Genomic DNA, 25,040 nt, shown 5'->3' with positions numbered 1-25,040 from the left:
GTTGCCTTCTTGTTCAGTTCTCATGGTAGCCTCATGGTTATTAAACAGAGCTTACCAAGGGGGACACTTGCTTATCCCTAGATCCGCAGCCCAGTGCCACCTTAATGAAAGAACTCTGCACCGCTCAGAGCAGTCTGCTACAGCAGGGAATTCTTTGAAAGCTATTGAGCCTGCCTGGAGCTGCTGAGAAGCAGATTTCACATCAGATGGAGTCTGCAAGATTCCTTCTAGTGCTACGAGTCTCTGGAATCATCTTTCTGAGAAGGATCACACGGCAGAGTTAGGGTTGCTTTCCAGTACTTCAGCACCAAAAAAAAAAAAAAAAAAAAAAAAGTATTTTCAAGATTATTATTATAATCTCCAACTGTAAGATATATGAGAGTACTTCTGAAAGTTTTTGGGAAAATAGAATTCGGAAATTGGTTTATGGAGCAGGCATTTAGCCAGGCAGTTAAGATGCCCCATCCCACACTGCAATACCTGGATTCAGTTCCCAACTCTGGCTCCAGATAATGTGGAGACCTGAGGAGGAAGTGGTTTGGATCTGGTCACCTGTGTGCCACCTAGCATAAGCTCCTGGTTTCCACCTTCAGCCCTAGCTGTTGTGGGCATTTGGGGAATGAACCAGGGAACAGGATCTCTTACCTGTCTCCCTGTTTCCTTTCTCTCTTTCTCTGCCAGAGAGATGGACTTCAAGAGATGCCGTAGGAAGATGACCCTGGCGTTTGACTGCCATGCTTTCCTTTACTGTTTGTCCTTGACTACTGCAGTGGACCATTTGAGGGCTCCAAATAGTGTAGTTGAAAAGACAAATTTTAGTTTTCTAAAAAGTTGATTGAAAAAAGCAAAAGGCTGCTAAAGATGAAAGGGAACTCTGGTTAGACTTTGCTGTGTCTGAAAGTTGTTTATTTTGACAAAGTAATGTTATGGCAGCATTCATTTGTGGTTTGTATGTATTATTCTGTTAGTCACTCAGTATTTAAGAGGCAAAAAAGGAAAACAGCAGATTCTCTAGGTACTGCTTTGCTTCCCAAGTGCCACAGTGGTCAGAGCTGGACCAGGCTGAAGCAGGGAACCTGGGGCTCCAGTGCAGGTGGCAAGGACCAAAGTGCTTGAACCAGGAGCAGACCCAGGACTAAAATTCATGTACTCTGATGCAAGATGGAGGCTTCCCAGTGCCTTGACTGCTATATCATATGTCTGCCCCCACATTAGTTTGTACTTGCCTTGAAAGAATAGGAAAATTAAAAAAATTTTAAATCTTGATTCATTCCTAAAAATTCCTTACATCTAATATCCGGATATGGTATCTAAAATATGAACTACAGTAACATGAACCTTTGGCATAAAATTCTGCACCAGGGCTTTTCAAATGCTGTCATTATCAAGATGCATTTTCCCAGTGCTTTGCAGGTGTCAGGCTGACTGACCTAGGGCCAAAAGAGGGCCAGCCTTGCCCTGCAGGCCTTCTGTGTTGCACAAGCAGAGCAGGCAGGGAATACCACATACTTCTGTTACACCCACAGGAGTTGAAAGGAAGTGACTAAAGAACCAGGCTGGGCATAATTAGAGTACAAATTGAGGGAAAATCAGGGCAGGTTTCAGGGAGTTTTGTGGTTTGATGTGTCTGCTGTAGGTAGCAGTGGTGCCAGCTCTAGACAGACTACAGAATTTGAACTTGATTTTTGCAGCTCTCAGCAGTTGAAGAGTTTTCAGCGGAAAAGATCATGCCTGCCTGCAGAGAGATAGCTTTGAAGTGTCAGGGAGTAGAGGCAGGAAAGAAGGTCAGATAAAAACGTGGAATTGAAGGAGTTCACCAAGAGATGCTGTAGAACATGTGGGAGCCCAGGACTACGTTGTTCAAAGCTCACATGCACAACTCAGTAGAGAGCAGGTCAGAACGGAAGTTAGAACCTGGAACCATGAGCATGAACCAGAGTACCCAGGGAGGGTTGTGGAATGATTTAAGGGCCTGGAGCTAGGGCAGATGGGAAGCTTTAAAAGTTGGCAGGTGTATGTGGCACTGGTCTGGAGCATTCCCAGGCAAGAGCCATCCATCCCTAGAAGTCTGCTTTTCAACCCCTGTTTCAAAATAAGTAACGGTATACTTGTTTGAGGGGTAAGAGAGAAGCATTACTGTATCACAACAGCCGCAGATAGCTGCACACTGGGCATTCAGGACCTGGCCTCACAGCAAGGAGGGCTGCCAATTATATGATCGTTGTCTGGGAGCCACATGCCAGCTATGAACTCTGCTTCTCCCTGTGTTCCCTTTGGGAATGCTGGAAACTGTGAGAGGACAGACCATGGGGTCTACCTCTGAAGCTGCTGGCCTCAGGGAAATCCTAGGATTTCACTGGCTTCCCCGAGAGCAGGGTAAGAAGCAGCTGGGAACAGTTCCTTGCAGCCTTTCTGTTAGGGTCACCTGTCTGTTATTTGAAAACACCGGGACTTGCTTCATAACTAATGTATAACCTCTCTTTCCTTTTATTCCTTAGGGTAGAATGGTTTTGAAGAAGAAAAGCTGCTTCCTGTCTGATTGCCTTGAAGGATAAAAGAACCTATTTTTGTGCATCATTTACCAATCATGCCACACAAGCGTTTATTTTTAGTACATTTTATTTTTTCATAAAATTGCTAATGCCAAAGCTTTGTATTAAAATAAAATAAATAATAAAATAAGAAGGCTGTGCTGAGGAGTGTTATTCTCCGACTTGTGTTTCAAAAGGCTGGTTTAGGGATCATGTACCCAAATCTCACATGCATTTCAGAGAGTGTTTATGGGGCTCCTTAGAGTGCAGTTGTACTGGATTAAGGGTGGCCTCTGCATGTCCTACATAACCGCTCCATTTTGTTTTCTTCGAAGTCTTGGCTCAGTCTCTGTTTATTTCTGTTCCTCTGCTAGTGGTTGGCCTGTCCCCACTGAAGCCTGAGCTTGAGGGCACCGTGGACCCGTAGCAGTGTTGCTCCTCCTTATGCCCCTCGCACCCCATTACCAGGGAGCTTTGCACGTATTAAGTGTCTAAAAATATGTGCGAGTTGAGCAGATGACTATAGAAAGCATTTTTTCTCTGAAATCCACACTGATGACTAATAATTTGTATCTGTCCAAGATATGTTTTGACTTAATTAGCTTACCATTCTTTTAGAAACTGCACATAAAAAAAGAAGTCAAGTGAGAACACTGTGGCGTATGTCAATGCAGTCCTTTTACTGAGCATTTGCTGCAGCATTTTGTTGTGTTGTACGTTGGAAGGACTGGCAGTGTTTGTGTGAGGGTTCTGGGCAGTCAACACTCAGCACCTCTGCAAGATGAGGACATAGTCCTCCTGATGCCAGGATGTCATTCAGCAGCCATGTTCATCAGGCGTTCCTAGCAGGTTCAAAATTGAAGCTTAGCATGCTTTGAAATGTGTCATTTTTTAATTGTGTATTTCTGTGTTTTTAGTCTATTCATAAGGTTATTTAATTGTTAACCACTATTAATTCCAGAACATCATTCATCCCAAACAGAAGCCTCAAACCCATTAGCAGTAGCCACCTTAGAGACCAGAAGTGTGTGCTTTTTCTGTCCTGAGTCGTTCTTCCTGTGGCCTCTGTCCAGCCTCTTTCAGCTGGAATGATGGGGGGTGCACATCTGTGTTGCAGCATGTGTCAGTGCCGCAGGGCTTTTTAGAGTTGAGTAACCCCTGGAGTGGCTGTGCTGCATTATGTCCATCCATGCACCACTTATTTGTGGTGTTTGTACTTTTTGGTTATTATGAACAATGCTGCGATAGAAATTTGCGTACTGATGTTTGTATGAACATTGTCTTGCCAGTTTTCTTGGTGTATCCCAAGGAGTAGGATTCCATTATCAGGTGGTAACCTTTTGAAGAAACTATTTGTCAAGGCAGCTAACCTTTGGGCACTCCAGCCGTTTGTATGAGGGATGGTTTCTCCTCACCCTCTTGTGCTGTCTGTTTTGTTGCAGCGCTCACAGTGAATGTGTTTTGCATGTTTTATGTGCATAACCCTCGTGATGGGTGTCACACATCTTTCCACGTGTTTGATGGTTGTTTCTGTGTCTCAGTTAGAAAAATATCTATTCTAGTGCTTTACCCAGAGCTCCAGTTGCGTTGGGTCATTCCCAAAAGCCTAAGATGGCTGAGGCTAGGCTGGTGCTAAAGCCAGGAGATGGAAACTCAATCCAGGTCTCCTACATGGATGGCAGAAACACGGTCAGTGGTGCTGATACTGCTGCCACACAGGGTCTGCATCAGCAGGGAGCAAGAGGCAGGAGTTGAACCGAAGCACTCAGATGCAGTTGCCTTAACCAGTATGAGGCCAAACGCCACCCATTGCCTTTCTTTTTTCGTAAGATTTATAGACTGACGGAGGAACAGAGATTTTTCCATCAGCTGCTTCACACCCCAACGCCAGCTACAGCTCTGGCTGAGCCAGCCAAAGCTAGGAGCCAGGAACACCATCTGAATCTCCCACGTGGGTGGCAGGATGCCAAGTACTTTGGCTAGGTGCACTAGCAGGGAGCTAAATTGGAAGCAGAGCAGCCAGCACTTGAAGTAGCACTCTGATAATACCATGTTGCCTTTGCAAGCAGAAGGTTAACGTGGTACCCTAAAGCCCTTTTTTAAATTGAGCCATTTGTCCCTTTGAGTTATATGGGTTCTTCTTTTTTTTTTTAATTCACTTAGATTTAGCCTAATGTAGTTTTTCCATCCCAGGTTCTCATCTAGGATACTAAGTCACATGTAGCTTTTATGTATATTGGGCTCTTTAAAAAGAAATTGTATTTGCTTTTTGATTGTTTATTTGAAAGGCAGAATACAGCGGGATAGAGTCTTCCACCTACTGATCCACTCTCCCAAATGGCTATAGTAGCTGAAACCATGAGCCAGGAACTGATCCAAATTCCCCTCATGGGTGGCAGAGCCCAAAGACTGGGTGGCCCATCTTCTGCTGCCTCCCAGGTGCATTAGCAGGGAGCCGGGTAAGAAACAGAGCAACCAAGACTTGAACCAGTGCTCCAGTATGAATTGCCGGTATTTTAAGTGGTAGCTTAACCTGCACTATAAAACCAGCCTGGGAATTCTTTATATATTCCTGATACTAATTTTCATGTGTATGATTTTCAGAAAAAAGTTTACATCACAAACTATTTAGTTTCTTGATATTGTCCTTCACATCAAATGTTTTAAGTTTTGATGGTTCAAGTTTATTTCCTTGATTGCTATGATTTCGGTGTTACAGCAAAGAAACTTACTTTAATCTGAGGTCACAAAAGTTCCTAAAAACTTGGTAATTTTAGCTTTACTGCTTAGCTGTTTACTTCATTTTGAGTGATTCATGTATGATAGAAATACAGGTCCAACTTCATTCTTTTGCCTGTGGGTATTGTGTTTGTTAAGACACTGCTGTCCACCTGGTAGATGGTCTTGGCACCCCTGTCAGAAATCAGTCGAGCATAACTATGAGTATATTCTGAACTCTGATTCTCTCTGTCAGTCTGTGTCTGCCTTTGAGCCAGTTCCTCATGGCACTGATTACTGTGGCTTTGTACTAAGTTTTGGAGTTGGGAGGTGAGAGCCCAACTTTGCCCTTTATTAATTTTGGTTATTCAGGTTTACATGCATTTCCACAGTGGATATTAGGATGAGCTTTGTAATCAGGGTAGCAGGGTGGGAAAGGGGAATTTTTCACTGGGTGAAAAAGGGGATTTTTCACTGAATTTACAGCTAATCAGATTATTTTAGATAGCATTGCCATCTTTTCACACTGTCAAGTCTCCCAATTCATCGGCATAGGATGTCTTCCCATCTATTTAATTTCTATGGAAATGTGATTAATATCTATGCCTTGATCTTTTATCCTGTAGTCCTTACAAACTCACTAGTTCTTATGTTTCTTTAGTGGATTTCTTTGGATTTTCTGTGTATGATATTGTGCTATTTTCAAGTGGGAATGCCATTTATTTCATTTTCTTTGAGTGCCCCTGGCTAGAACCACAAAGAGTAGAGTATTGAACAGAAGTGGTGCAGCCATCCATGTCTCATTATGATCTTGGTGGGGAAGCTGTCAGTACATCACCATAGATTATGGAGTTGGCTGTGACTTCCTCATAGATTATATCCCCTTTATCAGGTTGAAAAAGCCACCTTCTGTTTCCAGGTTGAGTGTTTCTGCCATGACAGGTGGATTCTCTCAAATGCTTTTACTGTGTCTGAAGATGACCATGTGCTTTTTGCGCTTAATTAATACAGCGTATTACATTGCTTTTCGTATGTTGAACCAACCATGTACCTGGGGTAAGTCCCACTTGGTCACAGTATGATCCTTTGTTTATGTTTTTAGATTTGGTTTGCCAGTATTTTGCTGAGAGATTTTTGCATTTTTATTCATAGGGTTTGTTGGTTTGTGATTTTCTTTTCTTATAATGCCTTTATTGGGATTTAATATCATATAGTACTGACCTCATAGAATGAATGGTGAAGTGTTCTTGTTCTTTTGGAAAATGTTTAAGAAATTTAATGTACTTTTTTTCACATGTTTGGAATTTATCTGATCCTAGACTTTTCTTAGTGTGAAACATTAGGTTTCAATTTTTCTTATTTTTTTGAGATTGTTTATGTTTATTTGAAAGACAGGGTTATAGAGTACTAGGAGAAAGAAGAGATCCGTTGGTTGACTCCTGAAATGCCCACAACAGCTGGAACCAAGCTAATCCCAAAGCTAGGGACCTAGAACTTTTTCCAGATCTCCCTATGGATACAGGGCACCAAAGACTTGGGCCATCTTATTCTGATTTCTCAGGCGCATAACCAGGGACCTGGATTGGAAGTGGAGCAGTCAAGCCTGGAACTGGCATCCATATTGGATGCTGACACTGCAGGCAAAGGCTTAGCCTACTGTACCGCAGAGCTGCCTCCTCTGCTTTTTTCCTAAGGTGGAAAATTAGATTTTTGGTTTGAGATTTTTTTTTTTAATATAGGGATTTAAGTCCTGTTTTAACCAATTATAAAGGTGTATGCTATGATTTTATTTCATATAATATCTACTTTGTCTTGTGATATTTTTTTTGACCCATTGATTATTTGGGAGTATGGTGTCTAAATTCCTTGTATTTATAAATTTCTGGAATTTTCTTCTATGAGAAATTTCTAATTTCATTTATGGTTGGAGAACATACTTTATGTGATTCAGTTATTTTGAATTTATTTATGCTCTTATGACTTAACCTAAAATATATGCCAAAGAATTTCCCTGTGCACTTCAGAATGTATATTATGCCATTGTTTGAGTGTTCTATACACTTCAGTTAGAGCTGGTTGGTTATCACTGTTAATCATTTGTCTCTGTATACCCATTCAGAAAACGGATACTGCATTTTTATACTTGTTGGAATGTCTTTTTCTCCCTCTCATTCTGTTGGTCTTAGCTTCACCTACAGGGGGTGGGGCGGCTCTATTGTAAGGTGTACGTCAGATTGAATTTTCAAAGCTGTGCAGGTAGTCGCCATGTCTGAATCCTCTGGGTGGAGACCAGGCACCTTGGAATGCGGGCCTGCAGCTGACTTTGTCCAGTCTTAGAGCAGACTCTGTTGACCTCATCAGCGCAAAGGTGTTTTTCCTCCAGCAGTACCTTCACAGATCAGTAGGCCAGCTGCTCCCCACCCAGTTGTACTCCAGTGGACATCAAAGCCTTCATCCCCTGCCCTCTCCTGGTCTTCCCATGCATGGATGGTCATTACTTTCTGTCTTGATCACTCATCAGGAGATGCTAGGTGGAAAGTTCTTGATGACACTGTCCCTGCTAATTTAATTTATTTATCATGTTATTTCAAGTTCTACCATCAAGTAAGACCTTGTAATAATAGGTTCTGCTACGGAGCAGATAAAGAATTTTTATAAGAGCTCAAAGTTGAAGGGAGGGAATGAATGGATAATACTGCTTATTATTCTTGGGGAAGTTTTTATCATTAGCCTTTGAAATTTAAATATGCTGTCTTGTGGTTTAAATTTAATTGATGTGATAAAGTTTTCCCAGAAGCATTAGCAGGAAGCTGGATAAGAAGTATACCAACCAAGACTTGAACCAGCACTCATATGGGATGCTGACGTCACAGGCTAACCTGCACCACAATAGTGGCTCCTCCAAAAGGGCATCATCAGACCTTTGTTGGTAAAAGCCCTGGGAAGCTATCAGTGCCATGGGGAATTGACCCAAGATGCTAGAGAAATGGAAAGTGCAGAGAGATAAACCCAGAATCACTGGTTTTGCTGGTTTTGGAGTTTTTGTCTTTGTTTTTGTTTTGAAGAATTTGCCAATTTGTATGCACTGGCAGATAAATGACTACAGATTGGTAGCTTGAAGATTGAGATGAGTGAATGTGGAAAGTCTTTCTAGACTTGTGGGTTCTGATCCCAACATGTTAGGCTTCTCACTGGGATCCCCAAGGTTACCCCTACAAGCTAAGATTGACTATTTATTTCAAAGAGTGAAGTCTAATTTTGAATCTTGTAAACCTTTATTTGGGGTGTGAACTAGCATATATGGAAGATTGCGCTCTCTCTTTATCTCTCTGTTTCTACCTTTTAACTAAGTAAATCATTTCTTAAAGGCATTATTAGAAGATAAGCACCAAACAACCAACAAAAGGGAAAATAAAAATAATGGGAGCCTATCTACAGGAAATCCAATTACTAACACCAGATAGCCTTTACAGAAATGAAGTATGTTAGGGGTAAAAATTCTTAAAAAAAAAAAAAATCAAATATGTTCAAAACATCGTGATGACTAGTTAGCATCAGAAACCTACTATAGATAACAAATCAGTGGTAATATGAGAACCAAAGCTGAAGCAAACAGAAAGTAAAAACCCAGTTAAGGGTTTAACTGCGGTTTAAAATAGCTGAAGGAAAAACTTGTGAGCTGGAATGCAAGTCGGGAAAAAATAGCTAACTCAAAGAAAAGGAGAGGGAAAACACAGAAAAGGACATAGGAGTCTTTAGATCATGATTTATAAAAAAATCTAATACGCATGTACTTCAATTCCAAATAGGAACAAAGAGATGAAGAGAAATATATATATATTATGATATTTACATAGTTGGTCAGGGTAGGGAAGGCTCGAGGTGACAGAGGGGTCTGTTGCTGTCCTGACTGAAACAATGGAATCAAGAATAGGGAGAGAAGACCCAAACACCAGACCCCTGGGGAGGATCTGTCAGAAACAAAAAGAAATAAGACTTTTTTGTTTTCAGCAAACCAAAAGACTACAGTGAAGTGTACTAAATGCATTTTTATTATTTATTTGTTTTTATGATACAGTTCCATATGTTCTGGGATTTCCCCTCTTCTCCTCCCAAACTTCCCCCACTGATTTCTCCTAAATTATTACAATGGTATAGTCCTTCGGAAACAGTTGTAAGTCCATCCTTCTGCTATTAAGTGTATCCTAACATTGTGGGTACGGGCAATGGCAGAGAGTCCAGAATCCTGTTGTCAAGGTATATTTAACAGTTTCTCTGACAGTCCATCTTCGGTTTGAAAGCAAACATGCATATTGCTTTATATTTTCACATCTTGATATGATTCTCTTTATTATACTGTTCTTTAGATGACTATATATACATGAATGTTTACCTGTGTATCTATTGAACTTGTATTTTGCATGAAGGTTGCCTTAGAGAACATGTGATACTTGTCCTTTTTGGATTGGCTTATTTCACTGAGCATAATGGTCTTTAGTTGGGACCATTTTGCTGCAAATGGTAGGATTTCATTCTTTTTAGTGCCTGAGTAGTATTTCATGGAGTAGATAGATGTACCACATTTTCTTTATCCATTCCTTTTTCAATGGACATCTGGGCTGTTTCCATGTCTGTGCTGTTGTAGATTGTGCTATTATAAGTATAGAAGAACAGGTCATTTTCTCATATGCAGATTTCATTTCCTTTGGATGTATTCCCAGAGTGGGATAGCTGGGTCACACAGCAAGTTAACTTTCAGTTCCCTTAGCATTCTCCATACTGACTTCCATAGTGGTTGTACTAGCCTGCACTCCCACCAGCAGTGAAGAAGGGTACCTTTCTCCCCACATCCATGCCAGCAATTATTGTCAGTAGAGTTCTGAATTTCACTGGAGTTAGGTGGAACCCTGCTAAATGCTGCATTTTTAAAGTATAGTGTTTGTAACTTCAGGCAGAAGGAATTGATCCAAGGGAGAGGTATGAGAACACTTGAGGCAGATGATGCCTGCTGATGCCTGCTGTCTCAAATACAGGGACTTAGGTAAAAAGAAAGGGCTCTAAGATATTTGGGCTGTGCAGGAGTAAGTAAAACTGATTTGTATTAGTTGTTAATTAATCAAGGATACATATGATAATCCAAGGTAACAAGAATAAAAATTTAAAATAGCCTCTAGTGTGTCTCAGCAATAAAATAGTGGAATAATATTTAATAAATGAATAATTGGACCCTGTACAATGGCCCAATGGCTAGATCCTTACCTTGTAACACCAGGATCTCATATGGGAACCAGTTCATGTCCTGGCTGTCCCACTTCCCATTCAGCTCCCTGCTTATGCCTTGGGAAACCAGCAGAAGATGGCCCAAATCCTTGGGCCCCTGTACCCTCATGAGAACCCCAGAAGAAACTCCTGGCTCCTGACTTCAGATATGCTCACCTCAAGCCATTGCAGCCATTTGGGGAGTGAACCAGTGGATGGAAGATCTTTCTCTCTGTCTTTCCTTCTCTCCATAAAATCTGATCTTTCTTTCCAACAAAAATAAATCTTTAAATCAATAGATAGCAACTAACAAAATAATAAAACCACATGTAATAAATGAATAGAGGAAAACAAACAGTAAATATGTAAAGGGAAATGTGTGACTTAAAGCACAGAATAGGAAAATAAATTAAATGAAATAAAGATCATAAGTGAACAATAATGATCATAAAATAACTAACAGAGAACCTGGCATGATGACCTAGCAGCTAAATCCTCCTCTAGTTTGTGCTGGGATCCCTTATGGATGCCAGTTTGTGTCCTGGCAGCTCCAGTTCCCATCCAGCTCCCTGCCTGGGGCCTGGGAAAGCAGTTGAGGACGGTCCAAAGCCTTGGGACCCTGCACCTGTGTGGGAGACCTGGAAGAAGTTCCTGGTTATTAGCTTCAGATTGGCTCAGCTCTGACTGTTGTGGCCACTTGAGGAGTAAATCAACATACAAGATTTTTCTCTCTTTATCTCCTCTCTGTATAAATCTGCCTTTCCAATAAAATAAATAAATCCTTAACAAAGTAAAATAACAGAAAAGCATCTGCTTAACAGTGATTTGTTTAAAAGCACAGATAAAATTAACCTTCACTAATACGGCAGAAAAAGATCCTAATGACCATTATAGGAAAAACATATTTTCCAAGACTTACCTTAAAAATAAGTACAAAGAAACATACAGTACAATATTGGTTACCAGGGATGTGGGGAGAGGAAACATGGTTATTCTTTGATGAGCACAGAGCTTCAGTTGTCCAAGATAAAAAAGCTCTGAGGGCCTGTCTTACCACAGTGCATAATCCTCACCACTGCTGAGATGCATCTTTTTTAAAAGATGTATTTATTTTTATTGGAAAAGCAAATGGAGAGACACAGAGAGAAAGATGTTCATCCATTGGTTCATTCCTCAAATATCCGCCATTGCCGGAGCTGAGCCAATTTGAAGCCAGGAACCAGGAACTTCCTCCAGGTCTCCCACATGGGTTCAGGGTCCCAAGGCTTTGGACCATCCTCTATTGCTTTCCTAGGCCCAAAGCAGGGAGCAGTACAGGAAGTGGAGCAGCTAGGACACGAACTGGCACCCAAATGGGATCCCAGTGCTTATAATTTGAGAAGTTAGCCTTTGCACCAGACCCAACTGTTGAGCTGTATATTAAAAGCAATTTAAATGAAAAAATCTTAAGTTTTTATAACCACAATTTAAAAACTTGTAAGATAGTAGTAAAAGGATGCAGCAGAGGCTGGCATGATGGCACAGTGGGTTAAACCATTGCCTGAAACATTGGCCATGCATATGAGCGCTGGTTCAAGTTCTGGCTGCTCTACTTCTAGTCCAACTTCCTGCTAAAGGCCTGAGAACACAGCAGAGGAAAGCTCAAGTCCTTGGGACCCTACCGCCTAAATAGGAGAACCAGAAGAAACTCCTGGCTCCCTGCTTCAGAGCTGTCCAGGTCTAGCTGTTGTAGCCATTTGGGTGGCAAGCCAGCAAATGGAAGATTTCCCTGTAACTGTCTTTGAAGTAAATAAATGTAAGTATTTTTTAAAATGGATGCTATAATTTTATTAGTAAATTCTGAAAATTGATTGACAAATTCCTTGAAAAATACAAAGAACCAGGATCAGCGCAAAGGCTCAATTGCCTAATCTCCTTGCAAGCACCAGGATCCCAAATGGGCACTGGTTCATGTCCCAGCTGCTCCACTTCCCATCTTGCTCCCTGCTTGTGAAAAAACTGCATGGATTTCAAAATGTTTGGGAAACCAGTGGAGGATGCCCAATGCCTTGGGACCCTGCACCCACATGGGAGACCAAAAAAGCTCCTGGTTTTGGATTTGTTCAGCTCCAGCCATTGCAGCAGACATTTGGGGAGTAAACCAGTTGATAGAAGATCGTTCTACCTCTCCTCTGTAAATCTGTTTCTCTGATAAAAATAAGTCTTTAAAAGAAAAAAGAACCTAAACTGACACAAAGTCATGAAAGTGAATTCTGCATCTCTGCAATCAGTTGAACCCCATAGTTTAAAGACAATATGATGCCGTGACCTTCAGACACGAAGAACGTGCTGTTCCTACTTATGTCATGCTAAAAATAACACTCAGTGCAGTGTGAGGAATCGGCTCAGTGGTTTCCTTGGGAGGAAGAGGACATGTGAGCGGGGTGACCAGAGGCGTTTGCAGATGCTGTTGGTGGCCTAGTTCTGGACCCAATGATGACTGACGACTTCTTGGTTCTGGTCTTTGTGAAGTTTATTTAGCTGCCAAATGAATGCTTCCAAAGTTTCATGGAAAATGCAGATTGTGAAAAAAAACTGCATGGATTTCAAAATGTTTGGCACCAAAATAAACCTTTTTAATTTCTATTTTCCCAGAATTTTTACAAAATGCCTAGTACTTAGGATCTGTTCTCTTATCTGTGTCCAGAGTTTTCTTAACATCATGCAGTCAATAACAACAAAGAAACCGCAAGCATCCAATCCTGAATTGGGACACATTTTCAGACAGCCTCCTTGGCACAGCCAGCTTCAGGCCTTCTCTGGAACCCAGCTGCTGTGCGTGTTTAGTGTCACATGTTCACAACTATGGGTCATTGCTGTACATTCCAGCCCCCCAATTCAGTGCCAGGGGTCATGCCCGCAGTACAGTTAACCTGCCAAGCCTCACCTGCTTGGGTCTGTGTCGGCAGGTCTGTGTCTTTTCCACATCGACACTATTGGAGTGTGTGAATTCTCTGGGGACACAAGCTCATCTGTTAGGGCTCAGGCAGCCCATACTCTACTTGGGCTTATTCTCAAGCATCTCTTATTTATGCCATTTTCCCCCCTAAGGTACGTGGTAAAGAAGTTACCCTTTGTATTTGCAAATAATTCTTAAATTTTCCTATTTAATTATATTTTAAAGTCAGAGAGATAGATCATCCTCCCAAATAACCACAACAGCCAAGGCTAGCCCAGACAAAAGCCAGGAGCCAGAATTCCATCTGGTCTACCCTGCAGGTGACAGGACCTAAGTACTTGAGCCCCCATCCCCTCCCTGCCAGGGTACACAATAGCAGGGAGCTCAACTAAAAGTGGAAGAACCAGGACAGGAACCAGACATGCCAATGTGGAATGCTGGCATCCCAAGTGGTCCATTAACCACTACACCACATGTATGCCCTCATTCTAATTTTTTAAATACAGGAAATTTCTTAGAAGTATTCTGAGTTTATTCAGTATGGAGTTATATACTTTTTTAAACGTATTTAAAAATCAAAATTACGTAGAAAGAAGGACAGACAGAGAAAGAAAGAAAGAAAGATCTTCTGTCCACCAATTCACTCCTCCAAATGACCACAATGGCCAGAACTGAGCCAGTTTGAAGCCAGGAATCAGGAGCTTCCTCAGGGTCTCCCACACAGGTACACAGATTCAAGGACTTGAGCCATCATCCACTGCCTTCCCAGACCATAAGCAAGAAGCTGGACTGGAAGTGGAATAGCCAGAACTTATACCAGCACCGAAATAGAATGCTGGCACCCTAGGCAGAGGATTGGCCAGCTACACCATGGAACCGACCCCTTAAATACAGGAAATCTTTAATAAAGGAAAATCAAACAAGACAGAAGTGGCCCCACCACTTATACACTAGCCTGTGAAATGCGTTCACTTCCTACTTTTCTGTGCGCTGGTAACCACCTCCCTCTCCTCCCTGCCCATCATACCATTTGAGAAGTAAAAACCAAGTTGCAAAACTTAAATGCCTTATTTGAAGACTTCTAAAACTACATTCATGGAGAAAATGTGGCTGTAGTGTAAAGACAGACAAATGGCTTGCTGGACCGGCCTGATGGTTAGGAAGAGCCCACGGGTGGACGACCCACAGAGTTCCGGCCATGTGCTACAGCACTTCAGAGGGAAGGGGTCATCTTTTCAGCAGTGATAGTGAAGCAACCATGTGTTTGTATGGAAAAACATTGAGCTTCAACCGTGTTTCCCTCCATATTCAAAAATGAGTTTGAAGTGAAGCTTCTCAATGCTAAACCTACAAACCTGATAGGTGAACACATGAGACTATCTTAGCAACTTTGGATTTGGCAATAATGGCTTAAGCCTAACACAAGAAGCACAAACTATAGGAGGAAAAAAATAAACTGTACTTGATCAAAATTGGAAACTTTCACTTTTCAAGAGACACTGTTGCAAAATGTGTATGTACAGTAGTGTGCAGGCTAATCCTCCACCTTGTGCCTCTGGCATCCCATTATAGGTGGCAGTTCATGTCCCAGCTGCTCCACTTCTGATCTAGCTGCCTGCTTGTGGCCTCGGAAGTCAGTAGAGGGTCACCCAAGGACTTGGGCTCCTGCTCCCACGTGGGAGACCTGGAAGATGTTTTTGCTCCTGGCTTCAGGTCAGCAGAGCTCTGGCTGGCACAGCCATTTGGGGAATGAGCTAGCAAGTGGAAGGCCTTCTCTTTCTGTCGCTCCTCTCTGTAAATCTACCTTTCAAATACATTTTTTTTTAACCTCAAAAAAAAAAAAAAAGACGCTGCTACAGAAATGCAAAGGCAAACCAGGACCATGAGAAAATATGTGCAAAACATGTATGACAGATGACTTGTGTCTGCAAAAAGAGAGAGACAGATGTGTGTATCAGTGCATATGTACATGGGTACATTCTGTATTACAAAAACTACGCTGTATTTTATTTTTTTAAAAGATTTTATTATTATTGGAAAGCCGGATATACAGAGAGGAAGAGAGACAGAGAGGAAGATCCTCCATCCGGTGTTTCACTCCCCAAGTGAGCCACAACGGGCCGGTGCGTGCTGATCCGATGCCGGGAACCTGGAACCTCTTCCGGGTCTCCCACGCGGGTGCAGGGTCCCAAAGCTTTGGGCCGTTCTTGACTGCTTTCCCAGGCCACAAGCAGGGAGCTGGATGGGAAGTGGAGCTGCTGGGATCAGAACCGGCGCCAATATGGGATCCCGGGGCCCCCAAGGCGAGGACTTTAGCCGCTAGGCCACGCCGCCTGGCCGATACGCTGTGTTTTAAATGAATAAAAGAACAAAACACTTCACAAAAACTGTACAGTTGGCTAATAAGCACATGAGAAGATGGTCATTACCATTAGTTATTAGGGAAATACAAAATTTTTAATGTTTGTTTATTTAGAAGATAGAGACAAAAAGCGTTCTCCAATCTACTACTTGGTTTCCCAGGTGTTAGCATCAGCCAGGGTTGGACTAAACCAAAGCCGGAAGCCAAGATCTCCATCTGGGTCTCTCACATGAGCGGCAGAAACCCAACTACTTGTGGTGGGTTTTGTGGTGGAGTGAGCCAAGTTGTCCGTATACTTCAATTCCAGCATTTCCTTATCAGAGTGTCGGAGCTGCTCAACTTCTAGTCTAGTACCTTGCTAACAGTGCCTGGAAAAGCAGGGGAGGATGGCTCAAGTCCCTGGGTCCCTGACACCTGCTTGGGAGACATGAAACAAGCTCAGAGCTTCTGACTTCGGCCTGGACTAGCCCCAGCCATGTTGGCCATTTGGAGAGGGATCCAGCAAATGGAAAAATCTCTCCCTTTTCCTCTCCATCCCTCTCACTTCAACTAAATAGGCCAACTATGTGAGCCATCCCCTGCTTCCTTCCAAGGGTGTACATTAATAGGAGGCTAGAATCTACAACAGAGCCAGGACTCAAATCCAGACACTCAGAATGTGGGCCTGCCAAGCAGCATAAAGGCCCAGCCCAGGGAAATACAAGTTACAACTGCAGTGAGATACCACTATTCCTGCTAAGCTGACCAACACCTAAAAAACACTGGTGAGGATGCAAAGCAAATGAAATTTTCATTCACTGCTGGTAGGAATGTATACTTTTAGAATTTTATGTTAGAAAAATGATTATTAATTTCACCAAAATTTAAGCACACAGCTAACCTGTTCCTAGATATTTGCCCAGGAGTTGTAAAAGCATACACTGATTCACTTAAATACAGTACTGGAAAGATGCAAATAAGCTGGCAGTGGCACAGGGAAAGAGGCCAGGAGGTGCTGGAGACATTTATTCCCTTGACTCCAGTGGTAGTGCTGGGCACACTTGCCAACTGTGTGCTTCAAGCATGTGCATTAGCCCATCTGTCAGCTGTGTCTCAATTGTGCAGGAAAGGAGCTGCAAGCATGCTTTGAGTCTGAGCAGCACAAACAGCCAAATACAATAAACACTGAAGTTTTAAACCAATATCTATAATTGTATCGAGGTGAGGTGGCAGGGACAGGAGCAGAAATCCTCATCTTCCACTGTGGGGATTCAGTAAAGACTGAGCCTGCAGCGGAGGGTACCATCCAGACATGGGGGTCAGCACTGGAGACACAAGGAGGTATTCCCCACCCCAGGTGAACTTTCTGGAAACTCTGCCTCAGTGTCACAGCTCAAGCCAACAGGGTGATTGAGTCCCCAGGAAGCAGTGCCAGACTTGAGTGACACCTTCCTGGTGCTGGCAGGCAGCTCCTGCTTTGAAAAACTGCAGCAGGTACCCGTGTAGGGATCCGACACAGGCCTGTGCATGTGTGGGCTGTACCTCCTGGAGCCATGGCTACACACACACTGTTCCTCTCTCACTGGTGATAAGGGTTATCTAAGTGAAGGCGTTATTGAAGAAAATGTGATGGATGTCTTGCAGGCTGCCCACCGTGTGTGCCCAGGGCCGAGTGGGAAAGGTAGGCCTGATGACCTAGTGAGCCTGTTTTTCTGGTTCCTTTTTCAGGTGCTCACTTCTTCCGCCGAAACTCCTTGTCCCCTCAGAGCCTGGTGTATGAGAGTGAATTCTCCACAATTGAACCTTCTTTGGACGTGTATGATGAGAACAAAACCTGAGGTTTTTAACCCTGGGCTGTTGGGGGTCACTTCTTTTGTGATTTGATTTATGATCACCTTTCTTATTTCATATTCTTCTGTCAGCATCCGTTTGGGAAGAATGGCAGTGCCTTCTAAGCACAGGTTGGGGGTTCAGGGTTAAATTGCAAAGTTGTCCCCCAAGGTAAGGCTTTGAGGACAGTGTTACTGCCCCAGGGAGCGGTGGAGTGCAGAAGACCCCCACCCCCAAGCCAGTCACTGTTTTTGTCTGGCTGTTTGCAGAGAAGGGGCGGGGCAGGGGCCCAGGGATGTGTCACAAACTTGCTGTTCTGTGCCAGGGTGGAGTCAGGGCTTCTTAAAATACCTTTTGTGATTCCCCACTTAGCAACACACACTACAACCTACCGGGGAGGCTTTCTATTAATGCAACAAGCAGATCTCCACCCTTAGCCTGCTGTGTGTTGTCCTCTGTCCATTACTCACTTCCCGAGACTATAACCACCCCGTTTACTGCCAGACCATGGCCACGGAGGTGGGGCATGTTGTGCGTGGGGTCAGGCAATCATCTACTTTGTCATTTTGCAGCCTCTGTGTTGAGCATGATGTAAGGTGACAAATATTTACGTCACCACTGTCCCTGCAACCTGAGGACTTGTCGACTTGGCCACCCTAGGAGAGGCAGCGCCCAGGAGCCCGGCCCAGTGGGCTCTGGGCATTCAGATTTCAGGAGCCTTGCCAACAGCTGTCCACAACAGAATGATTTTGAACGCTCCATTGAGAAGATCAAGCACCCCCTCCCTGCTGTTCGGTACCAGATCAACACCCTCTTCAGCTTTTATCCGTCCTGCCCGGGTTAGCCATGGGCACCAGCCACCATCAGAGCAGATGCTGGGACACCCCTGCTTGTCCCACACATCTGGGCTAATATCAGGTTACCACGATGAGAAACAGGTAACTCATGAGCAATCACAAGGAGCAAATTCCTGAAGCAATCACAAGGAGCAAATTCCTGAAGCCAACGTAAGACACACCCACAACCCAGTCTGTCTCCCTCTGGACTTGAGCCATGCGGAGGGCAGAGGCCTCAGCATGCTCTTCTGAAACTGGAAGCTTGTGACTCCACAGGCCTCAGCTGGAGCTGACAGCCAGCCAGCCAAGCCGACTGGAGGACCTCCCTGCACTGGTGTTTTCCTCAGCTCCGCGGACCCTAAGTTTGAAGGGCACACTTGCCATCTTCTCTAGTGTGGCATCCCCCACCTGTACAGCATTTTCTTCTTGCCGTGTGTGTCTAAGGCACCTCAGACATGGGTGTATCCAGAACAAGATCCCTTGGAGAATCGCAGCATAGCGGAGTGTGCAGCGGCATGTGGATTTCCAATCCCTTGAAACATTAGTGGCTTTGGCTTCTTGCCTTTTACCAAGGGCTTTTGTTTGTTTCCTTTTCATAGTCTGTACTATAAAGAATATTTTTGATAAGCAGTTCCATGAGGGCACCCTTCAGAAAGGCAGGGCGTTGCCCACCAGGCTGACAGTGAGGGAAAGTGTCCCAGAGTGCATTCTTGGCACAGACAGGCACCTGCATCTGTGTTTGGCTCAGCTCATCTGACGAACGCGAGAGCTCAGCCCCAGCTGTCGCCCTGTCATCTGCACCTCTGCCTCATTGCCTCCAACCTAAACTCACTTCCCAGGGTAGCATTTCTTGGGATTTGCACAGTCCTGCAAAGACATGTCTGTTGTTCCATTCAAGAAAGGTTCTTTACTGCAAAGGAATGGAGTTACTTGAAATATTTTAAAACCCCAGGCCCTGAAAGTCTTTTAGTATGATGTTAGAACTTGAGGGAAGTCTGGCGAAACAGTGGCTAAAGAGCAGTGACTTGCTTCCAGTAGTGCTCCAATCCCAGCTCCACTCTCTCCAGCTCAGCCACAGGACATCCTCAACGGGAGGGACACCCGCTTCTCCCTCGGGTTGTCAGCCCCAAAGGCTGAGGGGAAGTCCAGGCTCTAGGGCACTGGGTGAGCTGAGATGTGGAGAGATGAGGCCAATCTGGGAGGGTGGGGGGAATGTTCAGCCAGCTGTCACAGTGGCCACTAGGGGACATGTGATCATCTCTGGGTGAGTTGAGGAACCCTGAAGGAAGAGGGGGCCATGAAGCAAGCTGTTCACACTGTACACGTTGCATGCTCAATGCCTGTCCCCAGCCTGGTCCCCAAACAGAGCTGGACCAACACTGTTGGCATGTGTTACAGGATGTAGATGGAGTGGGTTCTGGAGGAGCCAGGGACATCAGTTGGATTTTGGGTTATGACAGTTAAAAATGCAAACATGTAAGCATTGATGACATTCACCATCCTGGAAGAAGGCTCTCTGTAGGCTTCCTTTCCTGTTACTCCAGGAAGAGGGGAGCAACAGCTGGCCACCCAGCAGCCAGAGCAGCCCCTTGGAAAGGCTGATCTTTCCAGGGGCAGTGTTGAGTGTGTCCATCCCAGGCCACCAACTTCAGCCCCTAGGGAGCTCCTCCCCAGCAACTAAAACCTCCTGGGAGGCTGCTAGAGCCAGAACCAGATCCCGGCTCAGGCCTAGAGCAGAGGGACACCTCCCTGAGCACAGGGCAGCCCGTGGCTGGCCAGGGGCTGAGTCTGCATTTGCCATGGCCCTGATATACAGCAGCCCGGCTTTCAGAAGATGTGGTCATAAGGGTACTAAGAAAGTCCCAAAGTTGACAAATGTGACATTTTCTGTGGCTCCACATGTCCCTCTTACGTGTTTGTTATCCTCACATACAGTGCTTCTCTTGATCTGTGTGCTGAATGATATTGGTTTTAGCCACCGTCTCCTGCTGTTAATCTCTACCATTAGTCAACAGTTCCACTGCAGGGAAACTGGGAGCTGACGTCAATGTCGGGCAGGGGTCACCTTGGCAAGCATTTGGCTGCTCACCAAGGTTACAGAGAAGAAATGCTGCCTTGAGACAAGTCAATAGGGAGGGAGGAAGTCAGATTTCACCCTCAGTTTCAAACAGACGTGTATTAAGTTCTCACTGTGTGCTAAACACATGGAGTTAAAGCAGTGCTGTGAGTAGCAGTTGTTCATTCTGGAAAACTGGCACATGCCAGCCAGCTGGGAGGCTGTAGGCAATGAAATCAAGGTGACATTGAAGTGGGGGAAGGGAGACAGCATTGCAGCTACAGGAAGGTCAAGAAGGCTGGGGGGCGGGGCAGGGGACAGTTGAGCACTACTGTGGCCTGGACTCTTGGAGCCTCCTTAGATCAAAGAAAAGGCATAGGTGAGGGGGTGGGTGTTAGACCCAGGGAAAGCCTTGTGAGGACACTTTAGGTCTGGGGTTGGTAGTGTCTCTGGAGGTGTGGACATGTAGCTTTGGGTCTCAAGGGATTGATGATGGGAAGGAGGTGGAAAGGGTACCTCTGCTCCTGCACCAGAGTTCCGGAGAAGCAATGTTTAAACGGCATGTGCCCCCAGGCCTGCTGAAGTAGCACCCTTCTCACATCTTTTCTCTTCCTCCTCCTCACACACATCTGTGCCCACATGGCACAGCTGCAGGTGTCCATCCAGTGATGGTAAAAGCCACTGTGGGACTGGAACTGCCCAGTGACATGGGAGCCTGGCTTGGGATAAAACCCTGGGGAAATTTAAGACTGATACATAATCTCCCCCCATAAGAAAAGCATAACAGCTGGCTGTCACCTACTTCCCTGTGTTCAGCATGTCCTGGAAATAGAGTTCAGTGCAATCACTCCTGCTCACAGTGAGGATGAGGATCACCGTCACAGGTTCCAACAACCACAGCTTAAAACAAGTGCCTTTCTGAAAATAAGACCTTGACAGTGGTGTTGGCAATCAAGCCACACAGTTTCATCTTCGATCTTGGCCTACCTAGCAAATCATTCCAAAGCCTTGACACATCATTACTGCAGCCCATTGGGGAAAGTATGGATGAGGACACAGAATCATATTGATCTCCTTAGATGTGGTCAGGATTCTTGCAGAAGCTCTGGGAAAATGCCTCCTGGATTGTGAGTTTGGTGATACCAGAAAAAGTGTAGAAAGCAGTCAGCAGGGGAGAAGGTTCTGGCTCTGCCACCACAGACAGCCTGAGTCCCTGAGCCCATGTGTGGCAGAGTTTCTCTCTCAGGGGCCCACCGTGTCCCCAGCCAACTGGCCTCTCCTCCCTAGGCTCCCTGTCCCCAGTCACACTGGCTTCTCAAGGCAGAAAGAGAAGGTGAGGTTGAGGGTCCAGAGGCCCCTGAAGTCAAGAGGCTGCACTGGGCGTTTGGGAGACAGGAGGTTCACCCTCTTTCTTATGGGACTCCTCAAGGATCTCAGCAAAGTAAGACTTGAGGAAGCCAGGCTGGGTGGATCTCTCACAGGTGAGTGGTGGCAGTGGTCTTGTGTGTTCTGCAGAGCTGGTACCCTAGCAGTCTACAGTGACCTTGGGGACAGAGTGCTATCAGTCTCAGCTGCTCAGTGGCCAGTACTTCCCACAGGGACCCTATGGGGACTGCCCAGGCTATCCATTGGGACTTAATCCTGGGGCATCCCCCTGCAACTCACAGTAGGCCCAAACCATTTTCTGTTTCTCTTCACTCTGACTTGGGAAAGAAGATACCTTACAAAGCAAAAAATAACTTTGAGCCTCATGTAAATTGTAAACTTTCCATCGGATCAAAAGATCAGACTAGTGCCTAGCAGCCCTCATCTACCTGTTGGCTTCTCCACACGCAGATTACCACAAATAACAGAGGCCAAGACTGAGCAGCCTGAAGAGAGAGAGAAGTTCAGGAAAAATTTTGCTGGTGGCCGGAGGTAGGTGCTGCAGCTGAGGACAGCCTAGCTCAGCCATGAGCGTCTCTGTGCACCCTCATGTGCAAAGCCCAGAGCCAGAAGATCCCAGAGCTGCAGGGGACCCTCTGTGCTAGCCTACTCCCACTGAGAAGCCACATGCTCACAGGAACGGGCATGGGTGACTGGCAAGCCCCACTGTGGCATCCTCAGGGGAACACCACCATTTTTTACCCATGTCCCCCAGGCAGCCCTACAGATTACACATAATTGTCCCAAACCCTTTTTACCACTCTAACCCAACATCAAATGTGTTCTAATTCGCTTTCATGTTTCTTTCTCCAAAAATGCTTAACACTATGTGATAGCAAAGGACTTCTCTAATGACTAGAAGGTGCTGACTCACCAAGAGGCATGTGCGGAATTGTGGTGGGGGAGGGTGACCATATAGGCAGACTCTCCTTTAGGTGAGTCAGCACTTTCTACAGGAGACAGGCACCATGCAGGCCGGCTCACAGGCCCATCTCAGCACCCCCGCAAGGTGCTCTGGCATTACAGGTGCCACGCTGTCTCCAGGCATCGTCCCTGGCAGTCTGCCTTGCTGACCCAGCTAGGAGAGGGGGCCTCTCTGCAGCTGTTTGGCCTCTTACACCAAGAATGAGAATAGGATCTACTCCAGAGTGACAATAAATCTGTCTGAGAAAACTCAATCATGTGATGACATGCACACAGAAAAAGACACCGAAGTAGAAACTGATATGGAAGACCCCTTCAGGTGGTAGAAATATCTTATTCCTGCACAAGAGAAGGAATCAGTACATACCCTAAGCCACATAATTGTTCTTGGTCCTCAGTAGCTTTTATACTCACATAAAGCACTAAAGCCACCCCTCTCATATCTGGGTCATACAAAGAACCCCTCTTACTGTGGGTCCCTGCTAACTAGGCATCCTCAGAGGATGACATACACAACTATTTTTCTAACTATAGCACAGGTCACTGGGGGATGGGGGAGGCTTGGGGCGCACAGCTAAATGTGGCACGTAACTTATCTTCTGCTTTGACAGACAAAAAGGAAACTATGCATTTGAGTTTTAATCACCATTGGAGAGCCTGTGGTGCCAAAGAGAACTCCCATCCAGTATTCAAGAAGTGAAGCTGACTGTGAAGTTACTTTGGGAGTGCACCATAGGGGAGTTCTCTTGTCTAGAATACATATTCCCACAAGTAGAAAATGAACTGATTTCTTGACAATCAGATCTTACCCCTTTTTAAATGTTCTGGGCAACACAACTACAAGGTCCATGTGGCTCATGTAAGTATAATTATGTAGTGAAATTGTATGGTATATGCCTATATGCCAATAGTGTACACCTGTATTGTGAAATTTGCTAATATAACCATTTCAATAAAACCCTATTGGAAATGCTGTCTTTGGCACACAAAGTATTTTAAGGCCACTGTCAGTGGGAACACATGTCAGTAAAGACCTTACTGGTTATAAGTGCCAATGGGCTGCAGCACAAGGGGGTGACTCCTCCCAGATTCACTGTCCTGGGGTACATACATGTAAGATGTGGTATGGCAGGACTGGGCCCTCCAATACTGACATCTGGATACATGTGCCAGCTTTGCCTCCTTGCCAGGCCCAGGGAACACATGGCCTCCTCAGCACAGAGCTAGTGGCCTGCTTCCTCAAGAAGTGTCCCAGACCAGCACAGCTTCCTGGTTTGTTGGAGGCTCACAACCACCACCCAGGCTGACTTTCTCAGCAGGGGCCCTGCCTCTGCAGCCGAGACTGTGGAAGACAAGAACCCAGGGCTCTAAAGCCCTGATTTTGCAGAAAGGTTAAGTGAATGTTAGAGGCTTAGCATCAAATGTCTGGTCTGCATAGAAAGAGCTGGAGACAAAAAGGTCTGAATGTTGGTGCTACCTGTATCAGGTACCAGTATGAACTTGGCAGATCATTTCACGTGTATGGATTCAGTCTTACCATCTCCGAAATGGAGATCATAAAACATCTACCCCATTGGGTTGATAGGTGGGATTTTTAAAAATATTTACATAGTTGAGAGGGATGCACACCCATGTGGGCTGGAGATTAGATTTAAAACAAAAGTCAGGCCCAGCGGCATGGCCTAGCGGCTAAAGTCCTAGCCTTGAACCCCCGGGGATCCCATATGGGTGCCGGTTCTAATCCTGGCAGCTCCACTTCCCATCCAGCTCCCTGCTTGTGGCCTGGGAAAGCAGTCGAGGACAGCCCAAAGCCTTGGGACCCTGCACCTGCGTGGGAGACCCGGAAGAGGTTCCTGGTTCCCGGCTTCGGATCGGCGTAGCACCGGCCGTTGTGCTCACTTGGGGAGTGAATCATTGGATGGAAGATCTTCCTCTCTGTCTCTCCTCCTGTCTGTATATCTGACTTTGTAATAAAAGTAAATAAACCTTTAAAAAAAAGTCGTTTTACTATCATATGTCCAATAACAGTCTGATACCTGGAACACATAAAGAACTTGACAATAATGAGACAACCCAATTTTAAAACAGGCAAAAATATGAACAGAGAAAAAGTACAAGTAACCAACAAGCACATGAAAGGGTGCTCCACATTGCTAGTCACCCAGGAAATGCAAATTCAAAC

At 44.8% G+C, this 25,040-nt stretch overlaps 1 protein-coding gene across 3 annotated transcripts in view; it reads left to right on the top strand.

The window, feature by feature from the left end:
* Window positions 1–18,053, top strand: part of RNF130 (ring finger protein 130) — a 134,927-nt gene extending 116,874 nt beyond the window's left edge. For 2 of the 3 annotated variants that reach the window (XM_058668857.1, XM_004599029.3), the window contains one exon: window positions 2,499–2,685. In XM_058668857.1, the coding sequence (XP_058524840.1) occupies window positions 2,499–2,503 (5 nt within the window). In that variant the 3' untranslated portion in view covers window positions 2,504–2,685. Of the gene's footprint in view, window positions 1–2,498; window positions 2,686–17,515 lie in introns of those variants that run through there. The other variant, XM_058668856.1, reaches the window with a different exon arrangement.
* The last annotated feature ends 6,987 nt before the right edge of the window (window positions 18,054–25,040 follow it).

This window comes from Ochotona princeps, chromosome 9 (assembly GCF_030435755.1).
Source record: "Ochotona princeps isolate mOchPri1 chromosome 9, mOchPri1.hap1, whole genome shotgun sequence".
NCBI lineage: Eukaryota > Metazoa > Chordata > Mammalia > Lagomorpha > Ochotonidae > Ochotona > Ochotona princeps.
The sequence above is the reverse complement of the archived record's forward strand: the minus strand, read 5'-3'. Positions and strand labels throughout refer to the sequence as shown.